At 33.1% G+C, this 24,252-nt stretch overlaps 5 protein-coding genes across 5 annotated transcripts; all 5 read right to left on the minus strand.

Annotated features, from left to right (window-relative positions):
- Positions 1-3,070: 3,070 nt before the first annotated feature.
- On the minus strand, positions 3,071-5,537 carry TRIADDRAFT_64015 (uncharacterized protein; the record flags this gene model as incomplete). Its single annotated transcript, XM_002113707.1, has 2 exons — positions 3,071-3,528; positions 3,788-5,537. 2 exons carry the CDS (start codon positions 5,535-5,537, stop codon positions 3,326-3,328), a joined length of 1,953 nt encoding a protein of 650 aa, XP_002113743.1. The 3' UTR covers positions 3,071-3,325.
- A 3,171-nt stretch (positions 5,538-8,708) lies between these two features.
- On the minus strand, positions 8,709-12,001 carry TRIADDRAFT_57484 (uncharacterized protein; the record flags this gene model as incomplete). The annotated part of the gene is made up of 9 exons (XM_002113708.1): positions 8,709-9,047; positions 9,198-9,230; positions 9,350-9,422; positions 9,494-9,654; positions 9,842-9,895; positions 10,012-10,084; positions 10,251-10,458; positions 10,748-10,969; positions 11,443-12,001. The coding sequence occupies 9 exons, from the start codon at positions 11,999-12,001 to the stop codon at positions 8,709-8,711; spliced, it is 1,722 nt and encodes a 573-aa protein (XP_002113744.1).
- Positions 12,002-14,024: 2,023 nt separating this feature from the next.
- Positions 14,025-16,049, minus strand: TRIADDRAFT_57485 (uncharacterized protein; the record flags this gene model as incomplete). Its single annotated transcript, XM_002113709.1, has 2 exons — positions 14,025-14,233; positions 14,378-16,049. The coding sequence occupies 2 exons, from the start codon at positions 16,047-16,049 to the stop codon at positions 14,025-14,027; spliced, it is 1,881 nt and encodes a 626-aa protein (XP_002113745.1).
- A 1,528-nt stretch (positions 16,050-17,577) lies between these two features.
- On the minus strand, positions 17,578-19,295 carry TRIADDRAFT_57486 (uncharacterized protein; the record flags this gene model as incomplete). The annotated part of the gene is made up of 3 exons (XM_002113710.1): positions 17,578-17,742; positions 18,016-18,825; positions 18,888-19,295. 3 exons carry the CDS (start codon positions 19,293-19,295, stop codon positions 17,578-17,580), a joined length of 1,383 nt encoding a protein of 460 aa, XP_002113746.1.
- A 1,798-nt stretch (positions 19,296-21,093) lies between these two features.
- On the minus strand, positions 21,094-23,162 carry TRIADDRAFT_57487 (uncharacterized protein; the record flags this gene model as incomplete). Its single annotated transcript, XM_002113711.1, has 2 exons — positions 21,094-21,314; positions 21,491-23,162. 2 exons carry the CDS (start codon positions 23,160-23,162, stop codon positions 21,094-21,096), a joined length of 1,893 nt encoding a protein of 630 aa, XP_002113747.1.
- Between the last annotated feature and the right edge of the window lie 1,090 nt (positions 23,163-24,252).

Here is a 24,252-nt window from a genome sequence, read left to right on the forward strand (position 1 = left end):
TTAGAGTACGCTACCCTTGATGCTGTTGTTCATCCTATCATTACCAGTAAGACATATGTGTACGGTGAAAATGAATCGTGCAGCTGTACTGGATTAGTTTAGAATATCGTTATAGAATACTTTTTGAGCTATATTTACGGGAACGATGACAAGTTTACATACGGAGAGTCGTCGCCTTTATGACCAAATTTATGCCAACTAATTTTCTATGCTTAATGAATGCACGGCATATAGATGAATTCAAAGTCTTGTCATATCTGTAATGATGAAATATAATTTTCTACCATTTTATGATATGAATTTGTCTACTATAGAGTATGATATCCTTTATAAATGTGTCGCAATATGTGAAAGTTCAATATGTAAATGTAAGTAAGATGCAGTTACTTGAAGGAAAATAAAAAAAAGCATTGGCCTTCCGGCCTTGGTATTTTCTAAATGCTATGGGTGTTTTAATAAAACGATGTTTCTGTATTAGCGGAGCAAAGTTCACACCTGTCGTATTCCGCATGTCTAACCTTAAAAGTAGATTTAAAGTTGGAATTGAATAATTCTCTTATTTGCCTATTTCGTCTGGATATATATGAAAGTGAAATTTATAATTTTATCAATCGGATCGATCAGTCAATATCTAAAAAATGTAAATTAAAATATTGGATTAGCTGCAATGATACGTATTATGTATTAAGTGACAAGCCCTGTCGAGTCTCACGCGAATCCCCAATGAATAGGCAAAATTATTTTTTTCTTTATTTTTATGTCAGCTCTTTCTAGATATCTTATTAACTTTATATAATATATACATATATACACATTTATACTGCTAAGAGCTCTGTGATATTACAGCATCTATATATAGTAGCCAAATAATTTGAATACATCTATACGAGCATATCTAAATTATAATCAAAATTTTACACTGCTGTAAACTGATTAATAATGACTGTGTATATTAGCAAAATTAATATTTTTCTTGACATATCTGAAAGATTGCTACCCGAAAAAGGTCAAAATAGAATATCCCACAGGCACTCATGATTATCATGCAATCACAAATACTATCGTGGTATAAAACAACGTAAATATTAATCTACTTCGGATATACTTTCCGATAATTAGTAAGAAACTACCGTATCATGGGAAAAGATACCATTTTTCCGTAGTACTGTACTATATAGTACTTGCAAAAGTATCCGCCCAATGCGGTATTTGTACAAGTCAAAAAGTTCCAAAATTGTATCTTAATGAGTGCTTCAATTTCTCAACATCACTAGATACGAGTATCAAATAAATAAAACAACATGCGATTGATTAATTTATTTTTGTAATGCGAAGTGATATATGTCATAAGATTCTACCTGTACTGTACTTAAGTCTACGATTTTTTAAATAAATACTACACTCTATAGTATACAATACTTTTTCTGAATACGTTAGAATACTGTTCACGAGCAAAAGTTCGCTTTTTATATACCGAAGAGATACATCAATCACAGCATCATTATTATTCCATATCTTATATATTCCCTGCTTACATAGATTATCTTGCAGCATGGTATACTGATCTGAGAATAAGAATCACTAGGGATAATGTAAGGTTAACGTATACATTAAAAGACAATTACATTTAAGCTAATTGTATTCGATTTAGTTATAATTCTACTATCCGTAGGAATAAATACTGTAATATCAATAGTAATGTGATTAGTAACTATCTTAATTAAATGAGTGAGGAATATGGAAATCAAGTTATTGCCTAGATGCCTTAAATACTAGGCTGATTTCAAATTTTTACCCTGCACTGTCAATTCATTGATAATGAGTATAGTTTCGCCTATTTATGGAATTCTAGTGCACGAGCATATGCGTACTACTGATCGTATACCTAGATTAACGTTGATCAGATCCAAGATTATGGTGGTTTAGTCAGATTATGAGCATATTCAATGGTATAAAATTTTGTTCAAAATAAGGATATAATAATATCTTAATAGATACCCTGTGAGCAATAGAGAATGGAAAAGAGAGATGCGTAATAACCAGCTTAAGTTATAGCCTGAATGTTAGAAGTACCTTTCCGATCTATGTTAAGCTAACGTCAGTGCCATAGAATTCAGTTCAGAATAAAGATACTACTGTATAATATCACAAACAAACTCCGTGAACGATAGAGTACCAACAAATGTGATAAAATACAAAGCATGGGTATACCGTTTAACATAAAGATTACTTTAGCTAGTTACAAATTTCAACGCGCCATTTCTTAAATCTTTAAAATCAGAAATTACCCATATTGCTATTAACTAATAACTATCTATCGCTACACAGTTACTTTTAAAATTCAACTGAACTTTGATATCATTATCAAATCTACTATATTATAGACTGGATTAAAAAATTAATTTTAAAATTAGTAATTTCCCAACAGCTTCACGGTATAGTGTACATTAGTGGCAGCCTCCTGATATAATTTTAGAAGGAATTCTATTTACTAAAAAGTCTACTGTACTATTGAAAAATACCCTAAAAATAAAATAAAGTAGAATAAAGTATTGCAGTAGAAAGAAATATAATATGGATTGTTACAGTAACAAAACAATCCTCGTAAATTACAGATTTCCAACATATAATTTCTTAAGCAGTTAAAGTCTGAATTTATGTTATGATCTACCATTGAATATTTAAATGCAGTATCTGCAGATTGAAAATTTTGAATCCAATTGAAATTAATTTTTTAAATTTTAATTTCAGAATGTATACTGTGTAGATACCGTCAGACATTTTGGTTTATAATAAAATACGTTCAGATTACAAACCGCGAATTTTAGAAATATTTAGATAGTGATTACTCAAGAATGACTAGTGTATTCGTATACGCGTATTCGATAATAGTATATATTATTGTAGGCATAATTATTATATCAATGCTGTTAACTCACAATCAACTGCAATGATACTCCGACATGTGCAAGCATTCAAGTATGGTACTATCCATGAGGACAAACGAAGATCAGCCAGTATTTGATCAATATTAACGCGAGGTAGTTTCAATATATTTCATTTATGGTGCTTTTTAAAATCGGCAACTTTATTAAAATCTTGCGTAATATTATAAAGATCATTGGTAAACTACTGATAATAACCGCAATAACAATTATTCCACTTAAAAGCTACCAGTCTACATTTAATTCTACAATTATCTTAATCCTTGTAATTAAAAAAGGTATAATTATTATTATTATTATTATTATTATTAAGAATTGGGTTAATGTTATTGGAATATTAAAAGTAATTTAGTTTTTGATGCCGTTGCTATTCTGGAATATTATAAATTGCGTATAATTTTATCTGACGTCTTTACGTGCATTGAAGCTAATCGATCCACAAAATTTTTTAAGGGCTCGCGTAACTTTTCTCCTTTTCCATCGGCGGATTTGATGTTGGAAACTATCGTATCAAATTCCTTCATTACATATTTACTTGCTCCTTCATTTTCTTCGAATTCATAAGCATGTGTGTAGATGCGTGCTGAAATAGAAAATAATATTTTTGAGTTACTTCAATTACAAAAAAATCTAGCTATCATAACTTGATACTCATGGGTAGGTAAAAGTATAAAGCGACTGTAATTGTACTCTAAGATTTTGATAGCAAAATTAGAATAGTTTCAATTCATCTTGTGCTTTTTAATGTATAACCTTAACAATTTCCAAATAAGCACCGTAAGTCAAATATCAATTTTCGTTACTTAAACTAAAAAATTGGATAATCATTAATTATATCTTACTTGGATCCATTTCTTCGCGGTCTTGCTCCATTCCTTCACCTTCACCTTCTTGTCCTTCATAACCCTCTTCACCTTCGCCTTCTGGACCTCGTTCACCTTTATATCCTGGTGGTGGTCCTTCTTCTTCTTCTTCGTTTCCTTGTGCTTGTTCTAACTCAGGTTCCATTTCATCGGTAGTTAATCTATTGATCAGTGACTTTTCATATCGAGTTCTACCTCGCATCCGGATAGCTTCTTTAGCTGATTGCAAAGTGCCATCAATTAATCCTTTGTATAAGCGGAAATCTTCCATAAAACGATTAACACGAGCTTGATGTTCAGTATTGGCCATCTTGACTGCAAACGAGTATCGAATGCCTTTGAAATCATGCGCGGGTGGTCTTGCAGAATGTGGTATGGTACCTTGAAAGATCACAACTCGGCCATATCGAGGTCGAACTTCAGTTACAAATTCGCTAATATCGGAATTATTAGTCGTGTAAGCAGTTTCACCTCCATAGGAACTTTTCCAGCCAGGATTTAAGTAGAGTAAAAATGTCCATTCATCAGCAACATCCGCACAATCTGTATGGATTTGAGTGTGATCAGCACTTCGTATCATATTGCATGCTACATCGTAGGGGTACCATTGATCTTTTCCACTAACATAAGCAGCAACTTGTTTTTGAATTTGCCAAAAGTAACTCTTGGTATAGGAATCAATATTAAAGCCAGCAATCCATTGAACATTATCAGTACCACTATCGACGGAATCATCGTAGTAAAATCGTGCATTCTTGATCGATTGGCGTAATTCTTCCAATTCTTCATTCTTGAAAAGACCGTCAAAGACGAAAATTTTCTTACCGTCGGGAGTTTCAACTTTTTTAGTCTGATATTTACTGATGTCCAATTTAGGTGCTTCTTTACTCTTATGAGCGGTTACAAAATCAGCGTTACGTGCAGCATTTCTCTTGGAGTATTTGAGTTTCCATTGATCATGAAATTCCTTCACCTTCTCTTCAGATTTTGTCAATTTAATAGTTAAGAACATTTGACCAAATTTATAATCAATAGATGGTGGTTTATGTATGTAAGGGATAGATGCATCAAAGATAATACAACGCGCTAATCGTGGATGGATAGCAGCAGCAACTTCTTCGTCTTGATCATAGAATAAGATGTCGCCATAATCATTTTTCTTCCATTTACTTACTAACTGGATAACCATGGTAATGTCTTTCTCTTCCGGAGATGCATCAGTTGAGATAAGTGGTATATCACCGCGTCGTACCAGTTTAAATGCTGCTTCATAGAAATGATATTTACTTTCAGAAGCATTAAGAAAATGATTAACACCGGCCAAAAGTCTTTGTCCAACACTTGTTTTCTCAAGTTTAGCAAAATTAATCCTTGTTTTCCATGTTATATGATCTTTGTCTACGGTCTCTGCCTTGATACCATCATTAGGATCTTTCAATGTATGTTCCCACTGGCCAAGAGAAACAACATACAAGCGTAGCAGGTAGATATCACTGGGTCTAAGGAAATCATCGTAAACCGAAATTTTCTCATCGCTAAGGGTACGAAATGTTTTAGTTAAATGGGCATCGAAGTCAAAATTGCCTGCTGCCGAATATTTAGTATGAGGTTTTTCCTTAGAATGAGATTTTTTCTTTTGATGATCATATTTCTTCCCTACTACACTATCTTGCCAAAGGGCAAAAACTAGGACGATAGCAACAAGTGATACCGACTTGTGATACCTCATTCTTAGTTTTGCAAAAACTGGCTAGTTAATGATATTGATTCAATTTACGGAAATAGATGAGATTAAGGTAGAAAAAGATGAAATTTTTACCAGGAATAGGAAAGACAGAAAAGAAAGGATTGGCAGTCCCAAGTCGATGACTGTCAAGATTGAAGTCAGTTGAATTAGGAAAATAACCCTTATTCAATAGTAAAATCGCTGCTCTAAACAAAGATCGCAAGCAACCGCTAGTCACGATCAGTTTTCTATGTATTTAAACTAGCGTTAACATGGGCAGTTCCCAGTGTCATCATTGTTGTAACTCCCTCAACAGTCAAGATTTCATTATAATAACTATTTAAGAACGTCGGAGAAATCAATAGACATTTATTTGTATTTGTTCTTGATAATGGAATTTCTCAGTTATTGTTATGCACAGTCGATAATAGTTTTCAACTCGTCACGTCCACCATCGACTACAGATGAATAATGAATAAATTGAAAGGATATACACTAAAAAAACGTTTTACTCCATTAATCCTTATTTCCACGATTAAAATTAGAGATCAATCCGGCTAATATGAGCCTTCAATGGCTAACCAGTTATCCTCTACAATCTATTTTAGAGACGCTATCCTTGTCGTTACATTGTATGTGCTATCAATCTGAGCAGACTCTTAATCATTATGACAAGAGGTGGAAAATTTTATAAGCAGTAATTTTCTTTACTAATTCATTCAGTAAAATTGGCGTTACTACGTCAGTAGACGATAGATACATGGCGAAACTGACTTCAAAGAATGCTCACATTCACGGAAACAAAAACAATCTCTAATGTATTATTTATTCTTTAACAAACATATTCAATTAGTCCATTGCGACTATATTCGATTATGAATGAATGATAGAATTGTATAATAGATCAAAAGAGATAATTAGTTACTTTCTACGTAATTCGTCCTGCCAATTTTACCATCATACACATTAAATGAAGACAATCTACGCGTATGAAAATGGTAGAGTACGCGTACATCTATACTCTTAATCATGGGTAGCAGTAGGTAGGTTAATATGGAACAAGATATTTAAAGAAAAGCCCTATTTCTTAACCCCTAAATTATTCCTAACCCTAAACCTTTCTTGAAAAAAAACTTACTATGACAAGAATGGCGATGAATTATTCCAGTCAACACAACCTATAAATACTGTAGTCCTCTTATGGAATATCAAGTTGTTATTCATATATTGAATTTCCCTTTCCTGTAATTCAACTATGTTATTAAATTGACTAGTCATTGCTTCTACATGCTAGGCGATAATTTCTCATTCTGCGTCTGTCTGAATAATAATCTGTATGATAGAATTGGGAATGTAGAATAAAAATAATATTGATTCCATTCAGCTGGCATTGAATTTTCATTCTACGCCCCAAGGCATTACGGTGCTTCATATTAACTTCTATCGGAAATTGGGATTGCCATATAGAAATGGACAGAGACCTGTTAAGTAGGTTAATAACAAAATAAAAATACATAATAAGTAATGGATTGTTATTTTACCAACAGGGGTTTTAGCTATTGTACCACAGCAGTAATGATTTGATATTCTTCTGCTATTATTTGCAATAGTGAACCGCCTGACTTGTACTCAGGTGTATATCAGTAAGTCCCGGTAGTATTTTGCCAGTTAAGAATTAATAAGACTTATTAAAGCATGATGCGATATCAGAAAATTCATCATTACCAACTCACTTCCTGCCTTGCGTTGCATAGACGTTAATTTAGGAAACTTCTGTTATGACAATTGCATAATTTGAATGTTTAGGAGTGTTTGCATTTATTATCTATTAATCCCTATCAAGTAAGTGAAAATATTGCATACTCTGCTGCCCATTCAAGGTATAAATGAATGAAAATCGATTGATCTATTACCAGCAATAATAAAGATGAGCCAAAATTATTATTAGTAACGTTTGGCTACCGAGTGTTTATGGAGTCAAGAGGCACCTAGGCAGAATCAATTTTTGAATAAGATAAATACTCATGTTGCGATGCTTTGTAGCTGCATGCTATATGACTAAAATGGGGTTCAATTTAATCGAAAGGCAGTCAAAATAGTTTACTGAGATTAATTTTAGTAGTCTAAATTAATGATTTACGCCAAATTTGACGTTAGTTTCTTTGCTGTAGACGTTCATTATTCCATGCAATCTGTTTGGATAGATTCGTTCTCAGTCTTCCGGTAATGAAAGCGACTGCAATTAGTTCGCCATAATTTAGCAGATTACAGCAGTTAGTACTGTGTCTATACGTTCATAACTTTGAAATAACTTTTAAAAATATAAGCCTTGCAATATCAATAGCATAGCTTGCCACTAATTGAATGATCAAATCATGCAAAACATGACTATTGAAGGTAGACTAATTACTGCTGAGATTCTTATACATCTTACTTACTCTTTCACTAGTTTTATATGGATCTCCGATAGCAAAGCATTAACTGGATTACTAGCAACCTTTAGCGAGTCTTGCTCTAGCTTGTAATTTGATTAAATGTCCATTTTGATTTTTAGTAGTATATGTAAAGCAATACTTTGACTACTAGTTGTCTTTACTCTGTCCTGCCTTAAACTTATATTTAGCATCTGAGCATCCACTGAAATAAACATTTGATATCTCTAACATTAACGACTGAAATGAAATGGTAGCAGCATGATGGCTAAGACAAATATCGTAACTATTGATCACCATACCTCTTTCATATCAATATATATTTGCTTATTAGCACCTAAGATCATGAAATGATATCGTTGCTACATGAATTTAAAACGATATACTCACATGATTTAAGATTTTAATATTAAAATTACAGGAAAAAAAGGAGTTACGGATACACGAAAATTTAAATTATATCTATTTATAACTAAATCACACTACTGCCTCAAATAATTTAAGAATTAATATCAACTAAGAGAAATTATCCATCACAGACATAAAAAATAGAGTTATTTAATACGATGCCCATTAAATATTAATTCAAAACGTAACGATGGCCATAATAGGTAGAAATATTAACATATAAGTGACATGGTACAATCCAAATCAAAATATATTAAATACGAGTTAATTATGACTATATCAGTAGGCAGTTTGTGAATGAAATAAGGATTTATACAACTGCCCATATGTCCGATTATAATTCATCACGATCCCTTCGTGGGTCTTCGTAATCTTCGTCGGCTTCATCGTCGCCATTTTGGCCTCGATAGCCTTCCTCCTCTTCGTTCTCTGATTCGTCATATCCTCGAGGCCGTTCGCCTTCCTGGCCAATATCTTCTTCCGATTCCTCATCTATAAACTCGTCATAACCATTATCACCTCCATCTCTACCTTGGAGATAATCTTTATCCGTGACTTCTACCATATCGTCAACCCTATCAGTATCGAATAACTTGAGCAATTTTTCTAAGTTTTCTTTGAGTTCTTTTTTGGTGATAACACCATCATTATCACCATCTAGTACTGCCATGTTCTAATATTTAGTAAAATAATAACACGCCATGTTATTAAAGTAAATTTTGAAATACAGACTTTTTTCGCCAAGATGATGAATAACAGTAACTGTAAAATTATCGAAAGAGTGTGCGTCTTAATAAAAATACTACAGATTAAACTAACTTACCTTTTCACCGAACGGGACAGAACCTCTTACTTTCTATTAATATAAATAATACGTACAACCGTTATGATTGTAAACAGAGTATAAACATTTGTATTAATCAGATTAAAGGTTTTTAGTGTATAAATCTAAATTGAGATAGAGCTCAATAGTACCAGATAATTTTTCATAAATAGTTCCTTGTCTAATCCTCCGGTTTTTTTATCGATTGATTTCTTAATTACTCCCCTAAACGAAAGTTAATATTACTGATGAATTAAATGTAGTAAAGATTGAGAATAACATTACGAAATATTTACTTTATAAGCCTTCTATCCATATTATAGTATTCAAAATCTTCTCTATTTGCAAAATCTGGATCAAGGAATGAGGTGAGGTAAGTCCAATTTTTGAATGATAGCTCCTTAACATCTTTTGACGTGATATAATCCTTGTTTTTAACATCAAAAAACTCTTCAAACTGGAAATAAGGAAAAAAGACATATCAACGATTAGATCTACACTTGATATAGTGCCTTCTTTTAGCTAATGCTAGTCCATCAGATTCCCGTATTAAAATAAAATTTTCATATCTATTTTCTGGATCATGGACTTAAAACAGATAAATAAATTATTTATTACTGCTACAACATTTGTTTAATCCTTACAGCTCTTATTTGGATTTTCATACGTCCTGGATTATCTTCCATGATTAGTCCACGCTGATATTTTAAAATTAACAGAAGAATATAAAATTACATGATTGTATTAGCAGTATTCAGTTAGGAGAAGAAAACATGCCGATTACAAATTGCTATTAATAGATGTTGGGTCTTACTTTTCTAATGTGTTTAATAAAGTTTTTAGCTTTAACTTTCTTATCTCCTCGAAACGTCCGGATAAATCCATCCCTAACATAGAATAAAGAATCCGATTTTTACTTTGGAAAACAAAACTTTGTCTCTTACTTTCAACATTTCATGTACCGTTTTCAGATTCACTTTAAGCACAGTACTAATTATAAGGTGAAGATTTATTGCTCTACAATTTGTAATACAGAAGATTTCACTAGCCTACCTGATACCCCAAGGACTTGGATTGCCCATGGTCATGGAACCAAAGCCAGGATAATTCCATACGATTTTGGAAGCATCCAATATTTTATAGTCACGATTTCCATTACATCCAGTATTGTCAAATTTGGGCAAATAAATAAGATTGTAGTCGAGTAACAATGAGTACGCTAAATTTTTCGGTCCAGTTGAACGAACTTGATGTAAGTAACCTATCATAAATTATCATTTAAATGATAGTAGAATAGGCAATAATAAGTCATGATAGTCGCCGACGAGATGAGATAATTTCAATTGACTAGGATTGAGACTGACAACGTGAAGTATAACAACTAATGGAAAAACTACTACAAATGCTATAAAAAATTAAGGTAAACACTTATGGACGCTACTATGCCTTTAGCGATAGTTTAGCTTAATGTGGAACAGATCAATTATAAAAAAGACTTGTCTTTCTGTCTATTTGCTAATTAGCTAGCAGATAGAAAAGCGTGTAGATACCTGTTGGAATATACAAGCAGTCGCCTGGTGTAACATTTGCATACTGCCATGGTACTTTAGCAAAGTTTGGGTAACGTTCCATATTTACTTTATCGACGTTTAACATGGAGAAACCTCCAATTTCAGATTCAGGTTCTTTAGCCATAGGTACATTTTTGATGTGTTTATCACTGATCATGATCCAATCCTTAGTGCCATTAACGAGGCAATTTAAGGTGTTTACTAGAAAACGTAACCATAGTATAGCTTTAAAATGGATTGTACTATAATAGAAGTAACACCAACTCGTTTATGCCTGAAAATTGATGAGAATCTAAAAATGATACCAATCTCAGTGAAACTGTACAATAATATTGAACTGAATGTAGTCAAATTGATATTAGAAAGAATGTCTAAGTTCCTTGGTAATGCTATATATATATACGGATAGCTGACTGCAATGGCATAAAAAGTTCAATCGTTCTATGAAATATCGTGCTGTACAGTACTTGAAAGTTGAAGGTAATAAAGGAAGTATACAAGCTTTAAAATGCTAAATAACATCTGCTATCGATTAAAGATTAAGGACAGTTCTATAAAATGACTACCATTTGATAGATTTACCACTCAATGGGAAGAAATCGAAAAAAAGATATAGCATAATGAATTGAAAAAGTCAAGGGAAAGCTAGCGATAGTTGTTATAGCTAGACTTACAAGCATCTTTGTGCAATAAGCTACTTGTACCACCATTGCTAACCCATAAATTGGCTTCCATAATTCGATTAGTAAATGAACCGCAAGTTAGATATGGCGGAACCATAACATCTTTGGCCATGGGATCGGGCAACTGAGAAACGACATAGACATCTCGGGCTTTATACGTATTTAGAAAGTGCCTGATAGAGTCACGTCCTAGCCCAACATCACCAACAGGTACGACTTTTTTTTCCAATTTCGATTCTAACTTGACCTGTAAATCGCCAAAATTTTCCAATAAATATTCATCAGTCCATTTGGCAATGGCAGGAGATAGTTTAGCAGCACCACGAAAGAGCGCTGGCCTTTTCGCTTTAACATATTTATTAAAAAAATCAGTCGCAGATGGAAGTTCATTAGCTTCATAAGTATCAACATGGCCATCGCTATCACGATGATAGCCTAAAGGCTGCATATGACCACGAATAGTTTTCTTCCCATGACAAGGAACTGGACTAATGATTGCCAAGGCGGCAATCCAAGCACCAACTATTAAAAATCTATAGCTTATCGACATTATGTTGATTCTATTCAATATCCGTCGCCAATCTCTCACTCTTTATTTTTCTTTTAATCTCTGACTCACTAAGTAGTAAGTAAAGATTAAAAAAATGACTCTAGTAGAATCCTACCGATAGCTATACACTAACTCCCTATGACAATAGTTGAATTTTAGTCCAATAAAAAATAAACAGGTATAACGCACAATAATAGCCAGATTAATCATTTTTGCAGCCCATCTCTACCACCTATTGAATGAATTTGATGCCTTTGTTATTTTTCGACCTTTGTTGCCAAATTTATTAATTGAATAATAGAAATGCAAATCAATTTGAATTCAATTAAGGAACAAGCCATCGAACGTATTTGGTTTATATTTGTCTATCTAAAATAGATATAGGCGGTATCCTACATCAATATGAAATATGATTTATAGACATTGTCGCAATTTAGAATTGAGCCATACTATTCTTATTCATGGCTTTTCGTTACCTAGGGGCGTGATTGATTAATAGACGCGTAAGAATTAATCTTTACGTATATGAGGTTCATTAAATTCTGTCAGCGTTTTCAATGAGTGGTAGGATTGTCCCTTCTATACTCGATTGATATCGGTTGGATTCTAAGGATACTATGGAAATGATAGACGGAGGCTATCGTCGTTCTTTCTTATTTAACATAGAAATAAATGAATGGAATGATACTATTATTATAGCTTGCTCAATACGTAAGAAATCAATTTTTTCTATATCCATTTGAGTTTGGTTGCTTCAATTCTCGAACAGTTTCGATGAGAGGCGAGCTGCTTCATTCAGTTATATTGGTGGTTTCCACGAGTGATCGGATTGCCCCCTTCTAGACTTGATTGATTAAATAATTATTACTGTATCGGTTAAAGTTTATTATTTTACTATAGAAATGAGAGTCACAGGCTATTACTCCTCTACTTCATTCCAATTTTAACACACAAGTTCATAAATAAAACAACGCCATTAACAGGTTGCAGTTGAACGTCAACATCGAAAATTTCTTAAGTTTCCGTCTATGTTGATTTAATCAAGCAGACGACATTTCTTGTTTGAATACGACTGTTGTGAACTATCATAACTTAATTAATAGTAATGTAAATAGACTGTCGCGATCAATAATTGCTTTGAAGAGTTTAATAAGTAACGTATTACATCTTTGCCAATAAACAAAGTTTTAGACGTGTATTAATGTCTTGTCGTTATTAACTAATGGGAGTGACTATAAACCGTAAATTAATTTGTGATAGCGAAAAATAATTTTAGTACACAGTTTCGATACTGTAATTATTCGTTTCGTTGTGTATTTTTTCATCAGTTCCGCTTCCGTGGATACCTTCGAAAGAATATTAACCGATACTATAGTAGAGCTTAAAAGTTTCTGTCCTTCCTATTTTTTTAGATCAAATAGGTAGTTATATCCTTAATAATCCTGATCGATAAAATAAGATAAAATTTGAGCGAAATTGATTTCATCACTTCCTGAATTATTTCTCGGTGGTTGGATCTGTGACAGATCGAATTGTAAACGCTTGCCCGTATTTTTTAGATGAGTTAAGTCGATAACTCTAAGATATGCTATCAGGATTAATTTACTTTCGATAAATAATATGGTGGCATTGAGATTATGTTAACACGCAAAAACTTTTGTGGTAGAAACAACTGAACGAGGATACCGAATAGTTCAGTTCATATTAGATGTGAATTTAAGGAGAGAGACTAGATCTGACCAATAATAGATTAAAATAAATTTGTTTTGGAATCAGCTATCGGTATGGTGGAAATATACATTCATAATTTCAGCTTTGTAGATTTCATTCAATGAATAACCTTTTATTATCTTCCTTATTTGATTTCTAGATGTACACAAGTAAAACAGATCTTATAACGTACGGTAGTTGGTAATGTATTACTCTATTTATGAAATTTTAAAGATATCAGAGTTATCTTAGGCAAACCATTGGCGACTACAGGATTAACGTTTGCTAACGTTAAACTATCCACTAACATTCGCTATAGATATTTACTTAAAGTTCCTGATAGTTTTTGTAATAAGTTATTTATTTGACGCTCAAAATCATTTTGGATTTTAGCCATGGCTTTGTCATTGGATCTAACTCTATCTATGCTGTCGATTAGTTCTTGACGTTTCTTGGCAGCTACTTTATTGGACGTTTTTTCTATTTCTTTATGAGGATTGCGATATTGTTCCAATTCGCGTTCTAGAATAGTTTAGAAAAATGCTTTACTATTTTTTCAACATGATTGCAAGCTAAACATCTTCATATAAGTAAAATGGGTTGAATAATGAATTTATTAAATAAAAGTTAGATTGAAATAAAGGATAACCCTTAGTTTAAATTTACCATATTCTGGATCTTGCATGGGTTGATTTTCAAAATTTTCATTATCATCTTCAGACCAGTCCTGATTGCCCTTTACATTTCGTCGACTGGGCTCATCATCTTCTTCTTCTTCTTTCTCTTTCGACTTTGAAGCAGAAGCAGAACCGACAATAGATCGAAATGCGATTCTCTCAGTTCTTTCTTCACCCATTTTATAACCAATCTTGATTGCACTGCTAACTTGTTCAACATTTGCAGCATAGGTAGAAAAGTCTTCTGTTACTCGATTTACTCTTGCTTGAGCTTCATCTTCTGCCATCTTAACAGCAAACGAGTATCGTATGCCATTATAGCCATTCGCTGGTGGTCTAGCTGAGTGATAAATCATCCCCTGAAATATAACACTTCGGCCATAGCGAGGTCTTACTTCAGTAATATATTCATTATCATTGCCTTTTCGTTCAAAGAAAGCGGTTTCTCCACCTGATTGTGCTGTCCAATTAGGATTTAGATAGGTTACCATCGTCCATTGATCAGCGACTTGAGCGCAATCATCATGCAAGCGAGTTTTATCGCTAGTTTGGACTAAATTGCAGGAAACATCATAGGGAAAATAGGTAGTGCGATTGCCAACATGCTTCGCTACTTGTTGATGGATATCCCATAGATGACTATCGATAAAATCTTGTAATGAGAATGTTGCCACCCAAGAAACGCCATCACTGCCTTCATCAAATCGATCAGTAAAGACGTAGCGTTTATACTTTACAATTTTTCGTAATTTTTCTAAGTCGTTTTCGTTGAATAAATTATCTAAAACAAAGATCTTTCTACCATGAGGTCCAACATAGCGTTTAGTAATATACTTTTCTACATCGATGACATTAGAAGTTGAGGTAGTTAACTTGCTCAATGTAGTTTTGCGGCCAACAATTCTATTTTGTGATCTCAATTTCCAATGTTGAACAGCATTCTTGACTTTTTTAACTGATTTAGTCAGCTTAATTTGTAACGTTTTCATAGCTACGCCATTATCGATCGCTGGAGGTTTATAGAGATGTTCAATGGAAGAATCAAACATGATCATTCTATGCATGAGTGGATGGACAGCACCAACAATTTCTTTATTATCATCATAAAATAAAATATCGCCATAATCATTTTTTTTCCAACTGCCAATTAGATAGAGTATGGCACTGACATCACCTTCACTATCGGGGGCATCAATAGTACTCTTAGGGATATCGATTCTTCGAATTAATTTAGCAGTCGCATCATAGATGTGATAGCCATCGCCATCTTGCTGTTCTTTAAAATGGTTGACAGCTCGGATAATTTTTTTCCCGAAACGTGTCTTTTCGATAAATTCTGGATTTAGAAAAGTTTTCCACATGATATGATCTGGGCTTTCTTCACCAAAATGGCTACCATTACTGTAATCTTCTAACGAATGTTCCCATTGACCATAAATAGACAAATAATTTCTAATGAGAAAAACACTTGATGAAAGTAGAAAATTATTGTAAACAGAAATTTTTCGATGATCACTTGTGTAGAACGATTTGATTCGATTTTGATCGAAATTATCATCATTTAGGGCATTTTTCTTTGATTGAGTTGATTGTTTAGCCCAGCATACAGCCAGAATAAGGCAGGTAACCCATAGGATTAGGTTTGAACATGAATTAGCCATTTTGTAGCAATTCTGAACGATTGAAAGAGAAGGAATGTTAATCGTCAGATAAATATCACTTTTACTACTCCAATCAAGAATCTACAGATGTTGCGTAAGATCGAAGAGCCTAAAGTAAATGTATATATATAATCATCAACTACTCTTGTGATTAAGGAATCAGGTAGAGTTAGTCATTTACACTTTGGAATTACTACTAGGAAACTACTACTCTAGTTTCCAGCCAGAGAATTCTTCTTTTAGTTTTCTATCACACAGGCTAACTGGATCACCGATGCTGCTTTAGTTTTATTCCAAATAATATATTAACACACAATTGCTGTTACACCTTCAACAACTGTAAATAACAGTTGATTAACAAGCTATGGTAAGAATACATAGTCGCGATCATAATTCATGTAGGTAGAAGCTTTCATTCTTATTCATTTTGTAATAGATTATATTTTATAGCTTTACATCATATACAATATAATCTTTTCACAATGAAAACAGAATGAGAACTATAGATCTAATTCAATCAGCATTAAGAATTCCATGACGCTGATTAGCAGCAAATAAAAGGAAAGCATTCATTATTATTCAATATTCTGTTTATGATTTATTGAAATGCTAATATTACCAACTTGGTCGGTATGGTTTAAGCTTGTAAAATAGTCATCTTGTTAATTGAGTTAAAATCAGTTATACCGTAGAATTGAAACGAATCAATAAAAAAAAGTATTACTATATACATATATCGTTATTGTAGTGTATTTGGATTGTACTGTAACTGTAATCTACTCTTAAATATAAATATTTTGTATTGTTATTAAATACAGACACATTTACAGTCTGTTCGCTCTACATTCAAATATGGCTTACTACATTTAGTTATTACAGTCCTCGCTATCTTCTACAATCATCTGCTATTCTATAACCTGTTATGGTATATGTTGTATCTAATTCTACAATCATGTTCTCTGCATGTATTCTAATGCCATAGCTATAAATACCGATAAAGATATTGGTTGGCTATCGCAAGTAGCGCAGTAGCTACCTAAAAATTATACTATAATCGCCTATAAGATTTTAGCAATAGTCTTGCTATGGTTTATGTGCATATGATTCTTGCGCTTTTCAACTTCCATTTGTAATTTGGCCATAACTTTTACGTCATTTCTAGCTGTATCAATAGCTTTAATCTAGTGCTTACGTTCTTTTCACCTTCTTTATTATTCACAGGTGACAATTCACGATGGGCATTTTAGAAGCTCTGAAGTAGCCTTTCATTTCCCGCTAATTTATGAGATATTAACATAAATCGATTAACCGCATTGAAAAGTTTTACCGTAATTTGGCACGGAGATTAACTACAGCTAAAATATAAAAGAGCTTTGATTCTCTACTAATTATTCGGATTATTAGTACGCATCAATTAGCTATATTGAAAATTTTTTATCATAATTAGATATCCAGTTAAACTACTATTCATCCTATAGTATATGATACTAAAGTAGAATAGTTATAATGTTATCCTTCCAGTACAATATTAATAAAATTTATTGACACTGCCTCTTTTCTCCTCTTGTATTGCTTTCATATATTCTTTACTTAGCTCTTCATGATTCTCTTCTTGTCCTTGATCTTCTTGATTTTCTTGATTTTCTTGATTTTCTTGATTACTTATTTTCATCATCCTTCTCCTCTCCTGCATCTTCGCCCAATATCATAGATTGAATCATCTTCTCAGATCTTTTGTTGCCGATCCCATTTATTGCCTCTGTTAGTGATTTTCTTCCATCAAATTTCAATGCGTAGTTCATAAAATCTTCTGTTAGTCGATTTAGTCTAGCTTGTGCACAAGTTCATCTTCTGCCATCTTAACCGAAAAGGTATATCTTATACCATCGAAATCATTGGAAGGTGGCCTTACCGAATGAAATACTGTACCTTGGGAAAGAGCACTCTGCCCATAACGTGATCGTACCTCTGTAATATAGTTATTATCATCATCAGCACTCTCAAAGTACGCAGTTTCTTCACCCTTTTGTGCAATCCAATTGGGATTTAAATAAGTTACCATCGTCCATTGATCAGTAATCGATAAATAATCGCTATGCAATCGTCTATTAACGTTATTTCGAATCATATTACTTGAGACATCATAAGGGAAATAAATATCACGACTACCGACATGATTAACCACCTGCTGATGAATTTTCCATAAATTGCTATTTGCAAAATCTTGTACAGAGAAAATAGCCATCCATGATACACCGTCACTGCCGTCGTCATGAATATATGTGTAGAAATATTCCTTGTATTTCACAAGTTTACGTAATCCTTCCAGTTCTTCAGGAGTAAATAAGTTGTCTAATACATAGATTTTTTTACCATTTTCGCTAACATATCGTCGTGTAATATATTTCTCTACATCAATTACTCGATTTGCCGATACAGACGCGATATCATTTAACTTTGTGTTACGAATATTTCTTCGATGTTCAAATTTTTTCTTATAATATTCGATACCGTTTCGTAACTTTTCACTTGATTTAGTTAATTTAATATGGATTGTTTTGAGAGGATCGTAACGATCTATTGCTGGAGGCTTATAAAGATGCTCGATTGACGAATCGAACATAACCATTCTAAAGGCAAGAGGATGGACAGCACTGACAATTTCGTTATTATCATCATAGAATACAATATCGCCGTAATCATTCTTTTTCCATTTGCCTGTTAAATAGAAGATAGCACTAACATCGTCGTCACGAGATGGAGTATCAGTAGATTTCTTGGGAATTTCAGATCTTATAACTAATTTAGCAGCGGCCTGATAAATATGATAGTCGTTACCTTGTTTATCGCCTTAAAATGTTTTACAGCTCTAATAAGTTTTTGACCGATCTTTGATTTTTCCATAAACTGAGGATCGAGAAATGTTTTCCATAAAATATGATCAGGGCTTTCTTCTTTATAATCGCTACCATTATTATAGTTGTTAAGTGTCATTTCCCACTGTCCAAGACTGGATAAATATCGTCGGAACAGATAGATACTGAAAGGTTGTGTAAAGTTATTATATATCGAAATTTTTCGATTATCGGACGTATAGAATGAACGGTATAGATTTTCATCGAAGTCATCTCTTATTTTAGTTTCATCGGATATTTTAGACTTTTTAGCGTCACCAAATATCACAATAATAACAACTACGAATAAGTATATCCATTGATTTCTTATATTCCTAGAGAGACGAGCCATAATTGCATTAATGTGGTCCTCGTACGCGAAAGAATTTCAGTAATTGCGTAGAATAACGATCTATGAAAATTACAAACAAATAAAGCTTCTAAATGAAGTTTACTGCTTTGACGATAGCTTCTTTATTCAATCATGAGTTTATGCAAAAGCTATTTTAAGCCCGGTAAAGATCTGATTATGTACAGTACCGCAAGTCTTATGTACATTTATCACATATGACGATTGAATAGAAAGTCCTCTATAAACAGGAAAGAGAAGGCGTTACTGGCAATTTTAATTACGATCTTTATGATAGAGGATAATGCGGCTTGAACGCTTATTTTCTATCCCTAGTACCTTTTGAAGCGCTATAACTACAACAAAGTTAAATGGTGTATTAGGCTTTTTCTATATCGCTCTTTTTCCTTAGGATATAAATCTACGAAGAACATCATAATGCCTAGCTACTATAGTTAAAATTAAATATATAATATCGTTTGATGGACGTTAGATTGTAAATAGGCCTATAAGATTACAAGGGCATAATATTGCTATCTCTTTTAGATGATCAATAAATAATGCCAAGTATACTCGTAGGTAATCTCTACCATTAGTGTAAGGGATAAACCCGCCTATATTTGCCCAAACTAAGCTTACAGTTGGCAAATATATAACTATAATCTAGTAGGTTAGATGGTAGATCATAACATTAACCCTTATCGATAGTTATTCAATGATATTAAATTCAGGCGAGCTCTATAGCCTGACGGTTATGCTTACAGTTAGTAAATTTAGGCATAATCAAAATCTAATCGATTAGACTATCTGATATAACATTGCTAATCCTTGCCGAGGATCGTCATGCATATTCTAATAATTTACTGTCGTATCAATCAAATTGGTTTATCCTTACTACTTACATAGAGAACGCCGGTAGTTAACCATTCGACTTTTATAATATACAAATTAGATAATAACACTGTATGCAACTATATCATCACCAATTCTAATCAGCTGAAATAACTAAAGACGATTTCGCTGACTTTACTTAATATTAGAGCTATACTTATCTTGAAATGGACTTTCATCAAGCATTTTCGATATTTTCAATAAGAATAATATGGAGATATTCAATTACTTATAAATGAGACCCGATAAAAGGGAAAGTAACAGAGAAGAATTCTTGTTGAATAAGTTAATAATTAAATCATGCTGGTAGATTTTCGAATACGTAGAGATGGTAACTGTGGCACTTTTTAACACACCTTCAATAATAATATAGAGAACTGTGATGGAATTGCCAAAGAGCGATTAAATTTGCCGAATTTATTGCCTATTGCATAATGGTGTGCCCTTTCATTGACAATATCTTGATACTAACGTACAGTATTCACGTATAACAAATTGAATAGATGTATACTTGTAACTATTGCATAGTTCTGCTTTGATGGATCTAGCTTAGGAAATTTCCATCAGTGAGATCATTTTCAGTAAATAGGATTAATGAAGACTGTTATTAGTCAAAATAGAAGATAACCTTAATACTAAATGAGTCATGTTTAAAAATGAGTCCTAGATACATGTTGATATTAGTTCATATATTTTAACAAATAGTATAATATACTCGAATACTTTACAAAGACCAATACAGTATTACGCTAGCTACCTTGACTAACAGCATCTATTATAATCAATTTCTATCATACTAGATCTACAGAAAATCATTGCCTTGTCACGTTATACATATATCAATTTAACTTCTGTTTATCTATCGATTGATGGTATTAATTGCCAGCAGATTGTTTATTTAGCCTTCGACCTATAAATGTTTACTAATTTGGTCTGCTAATTTATCGGCTGTTTTATATATCTTCATTTCTATGGAGTTTTGTAGCTTAGCCATCTTGTCTCCGTTATATCTATGCTTTTCAATTGTCTTAATTAATTTCAGGCGTTCTTTGGCACCTGCTTTATTTTCTATTTCAGGCAGTGATCGATGAGGATGACGATAGGCTTCCGCCAAACTCTCGAATTCTTCATCTAATAAGGAAAATAACACATCAGTAGGATGAAAGCAATGGATAAAATAGTTCTCTATAATGACCATAGATCTTAGCATAAGTTATTACGGCTTATCCATTAATCAAGAGCTTTGCAGTTTAAGAAAAATAAACGGTTATTTAGAATAATTTTAGACTAGAGTAAAGAATAAATACCTTTTGCTGCTTTATTTTGATTGTTGGTATTGCTCTCTTGTGATCGTTGATCATTTCCTTCACCAATTGCGTCTTGATTTTGTTCCTCATTGATATGGAAGCCATTATCAGTTATTAGTTCATCTTCATCTAAGAGCATACTTAAAGTACTTTTCTCCAGTTTTTTGGAGCCTAATTTGTGTGCAATTCTTTTAATGTAATCATACTGATCCACATTTCCTGCATAAATTGCATAATCTTCCGATAATCGATTTAATCTAGCTTGTGGTTCATCTTCTGCCATCTTGACAGAGAATGAATATCTTAGACCGTCGAAATCATTGGATGGAGGCCTTGCTGAATGGTAAATGGTACTCTGAAAAATAACACTTCGACCATAACGTGGCCTCACTTCTATCACATAGTCGTTGTCATCGGTATTTTTTTCGAAGTAAGCGGTTTCTCCACCCATTTGTGCAGTCCAATTTGGATTTAAGTAAGTTACCATTGTCCATTGATCAGCAGTTTGTGAGCAATCATCATGGACTCGAGTATTATCGGTATTTTTAATCATATTACATGAGACATCATAGGGGAAATAGGTATCACGACTGCCGACATAGCGAACCACTTGTTGATGGATTTTCCATAAATTACTATCGACAAAGTCTTGTAGAGAGAAAGATGCTAACCATGATACACCATCGCTTCCTTTGTCAAGATAACTTTGATGGACATATTCCTTATATTCAATAATTCGACTTAAGCCTTGTAATTCTTGAGGAGTAAATACGTTATCTAAGACGTAGATTTTTTTACCACTTTGGGCTACATGTTGTCGTGTAATATGTTTCTCGACATCGATAGTTCGCGGCTGCGATAGAGGAGCGATATCGTTTAATTTCTTATTTCGAGCATCTACTCGATGTTGTGATCGTGCTTTATAATCTTCGATGGCTTTCTTTAATTTATCACTGGATTTAGTCAGTTTAATATGGATTGTTCTTACTGGGCCATTGCTATCGATGGATGGAGGCTTGTAAAGATGTTCGATGGAAGAATCAAACATGACCATCCTAAACATAAGAGGATGAACACCGCACACAATTTCCTTATTTTTCTCATAGAATAAAATATCACCATAGTCATTTTTCTTCCATTTGGTGATTAAATAGAGGATAGCGCTGATATCGTTATCATCAGCTGGAGCATCGATACTCCCTTTAGGCACTTCCGATCTTACGACAAGTTTAGCAGCGACATTATACATGTGGTAGTTATCACTTGCTTGATCACCTTTAAAATGCTGAACAGCGCGAAGGACTTTACGACCAATTTTACTTTTTTCAATGAACTCAGGATCGAGAAAGGATTTCCACAAGATGTGATCAGGGCTATCGTCTCTAAAATCGCTGCCATTATTATAATCTTTGAGTGTATGCTCCCATCGACCAGCGTCGGACAAATAACGTCGAAGTAGGTAGACATTGGACGGCAGTAAAAAGTCATTATAGACCGAAATTTTTCGATGATCGGATGTATAGAATGATTTATAGAGGTTGTGATCGAAATTATCCTTTTGCTCTTCACGATTGGATTTTTCCGAGTTGTCACCATTGCTAAAAGTGATTATCGTCATCGATAACACTAAGCATAGGTATAAATTTCTGACACTACCTAATAGAATTGCCATAGTTCTTAGGGTATTTTTGTACTCCTTCTTGAAGATTTTTATTCGAGCTCGTTTATATGTCCGAGATATATACTGTAATTATTGAAGTCTCCGTAGTAGTAAAGGCAAGTTAAGGCAACGCACCAAACACTTCTCGATATGTATTGATCCTTATTGAAGGAAATTCAAGTTTCTTTACTCAAGGCAAGTTAAGGCAAGGCACCAAGGGCGTCTCAATGTATACTGATCCTAATAGAATAAAATGGAAGTTTCTCAATCTGTACTGACCCTTATTGAAAAAATGGAAGTTTCTATAATCAATGGAGCTTCTCGATCTGTACTGATCCTTATTGAAGAAAATCCAATTTTCTCTGATCAAGGCAAGTTAAAGTAACGCCCCAGGAGCTTCGAAATATAGAATCCTCGTACAGTCATCAACTGAATAAACAGTCGACGACCGATTTACAATTAATCTCCTTAGCTGTTTAGGTCACGTAAAATCAACTTGATATCGCTCAACCTATAAAGAATATTGAATAGTATAAGATCCTTTAGAGGTAAGGGAAAAGAGGCGCCGATGCTAATTCTACGCTAGCTAAGTGGTTGTCTGTACCCAACATCGATATTATACTACAATACAAAAGTCTATTTTAGAAATATAAAGCCTATAATTATTATAATGAATTCTTCTTACTGCCTATTGAAATGGTAATGCCATTGATTTTATTCTACTGCCTATTAATATTAGGCATGATAGACAATAACGCAAAAGTTAACATCACGTATACATCGGAATGAATGGAATTAGATCTAGTTTGACCAGTAGCTCCTACGTGATGATGAAAATAATACTCTGGAATAAAAATATATATACTACCTATGTTTAGTCTTTAACTTTGCTATAGTAAACGTAATTCTCATAGTTCTTTAACGGCTATTTTAGTGGTTTACTGCTTGCCACAGGTGTCATAATATCCATTCAATCAACGCCATGTTGGCATCCAGTTTTATTGGTAATAGAGTTATGACTGCCTCAAGTTCATACATTCAGTCGAAATAGTTCTTTCTATCAGTTCTTTGCTTAACCATTCCATGACAGATTGAAAGAACT

The sequence above is a fragment of the Trichoplax adhaerens genome, genomic scaffold (genome assembly GCF_000150275.1).
Source record: "Trichoplax adhaerens TRIADscaffold_6 genomic scaffold, whole genome shotgun sequence".
NCBI classification, from domain to species: Eukaryota; Metazoa; Placozoa; class Uniplacotomia; order Trichoplacea; family Trichoplacidae; genus Trichoplax; species Trichoplax adhaerens.